Source organism: Telopea speciosissima, chromosome 6 (assembly GCF_018873765.1).
Source record: "Telopea speciosissima isolate NSW1024214 ecotype Mountain lineage chromosome 6, Tspe_v1, whole genome shotgun sequence".
Classification (NCBI taxonomy): Eukaryota; Viridiplantae; Streptophyta; class Magnoliopsida; order Proteales; family Proteaceae; genus Telopea; species Telopea speciosissima.
The window spans coordinates 59736136-59737515 of NC_057921.1; the positions used below are offsets into that span (position 1 = coordinate 59736136).

Here is a 1380-nt window from a genome sequence, read left to right on the forward strand (position 1 = left end):
TGACATGGCTTTAATAGTATTACACCGAATCGTTATCGTCTACGGTTCCTAACCGGTGCGGTTCCCTAGTGCCTCTCACAAGAGGGGGGTGGGGCTCATCCGGGGCACCTGACCGAACACTCTGCCCAGGTGGGGTCCACCCTCCTCTTGTGAGAGGCACTATGGAACGCACCGGTCAAAGAACCGCATAGGAAAAAAATTCGTATTACACCCCAACCCCATATCCAAGCCCGTACCCGTAAGCGTAAGGGATTGGAACCCCAAGTGCTGTTTCACTTCCACTAGTACTACCGTTCTTGCTGTGATTCTCATGAGCAGCCACCATACCTAACGATGGTGGCGCCGTCAGACCAAAGCACTTTTGTCCGGGTGGTCCGGCCGTCTTAACAGAGAAGTTAATAATACCGTTGCGTTCGCCCTTGCGATCCCTCAACCGGTAACTAAGGAAGTGCAAGTATTGTGGCGGCGTATAATCCCCTATGAATTCTGAGACCGAAATTTTGGCCGTTCCCACACTCCTCATTCCTAAAGAGGTCTTGCATTGCACCTCTACAGTAATGAAGAGAACCGAATTGGGCAAAGATATCGGCTTTAGCTTCTGATTCCATGATGGGTAACTCCCTCCTTCGCTGTCAATACTTGTTGCCACTTGGTTGAGTGAATCAGTTCTTACGATCACGAATGCATTCTTCTTCACCGATCGTCCGTCGAGACTTAAGCCCTCCGCAGAGATAATGGTGATCTCTAAAGAACGTATTGTTGATGCCTTTTCCATGTTTGATTAAATGCCGCTGCGTTGGCTTTTTATTACATTCGATGCAGTCTGTAACAACTGCATATATAACAACTACGAGTTGCGAACTAAGGAAGAAGTGAGGAAGGAAGAGAGAAGGATAGACGTTGTTTCTTAAGTTGCCATATATAAGCCGGCAAAGGCAAAAAGGGGAACGAAGCACAAGAAGATCAGGCGTTCCTGCGTTTCCAATTCTACATATGACAGGAGTCGTTCAAACATTACGGCCATGAATCCACCCTTCGCGGAACGTGTACGAAACCTTTTGGTGGAGCACCAACGCATGAATCCTGATGGAAAATGCTTGGCCTTTCTAGACAGGGTTGACGCGTTGTAACACGTGTACCTATCCGCTCCATTTTGGTGGATATGGGATTGGGATCCTTGTTGTCCGTCTTTTATCTCTTACAGTATACCTTGCCCGGTCCAGTTCTTCCGTGCCTTTAACAAGGAGAGGGTGCAATGACCATTCTATCTCTGTCCGAACACTTTGCTCGAATTGTATCCACTTCTCTTATTAAAGGCACGGGGAAGAGATAATTTTCCGTTGTACACTTGTTCTCATGATTTGAAGAATTGGAACCAAA

General features: G+C 47.2%; 1 protein-coding gene across 1 annotated transcript; it reads right to left on the bottom strand.

Moving 5' to 3' along the window:
• Positions 1-205: 205 nt before the first annotated feature.
• LOC122666007 (BON1-associated protein 2-like) lies at positions 206-775 on the bottom strand. Its single transcript, XM_043862123.1, has one exon. It carries the CDS (start codon positions 773-775, stop codon positions 206-208), a length of 570 nt encoding a protein of 189 aa, XP_043718058.1.
• Positions 776-1380: the final 605 nt, after the last annotated feature.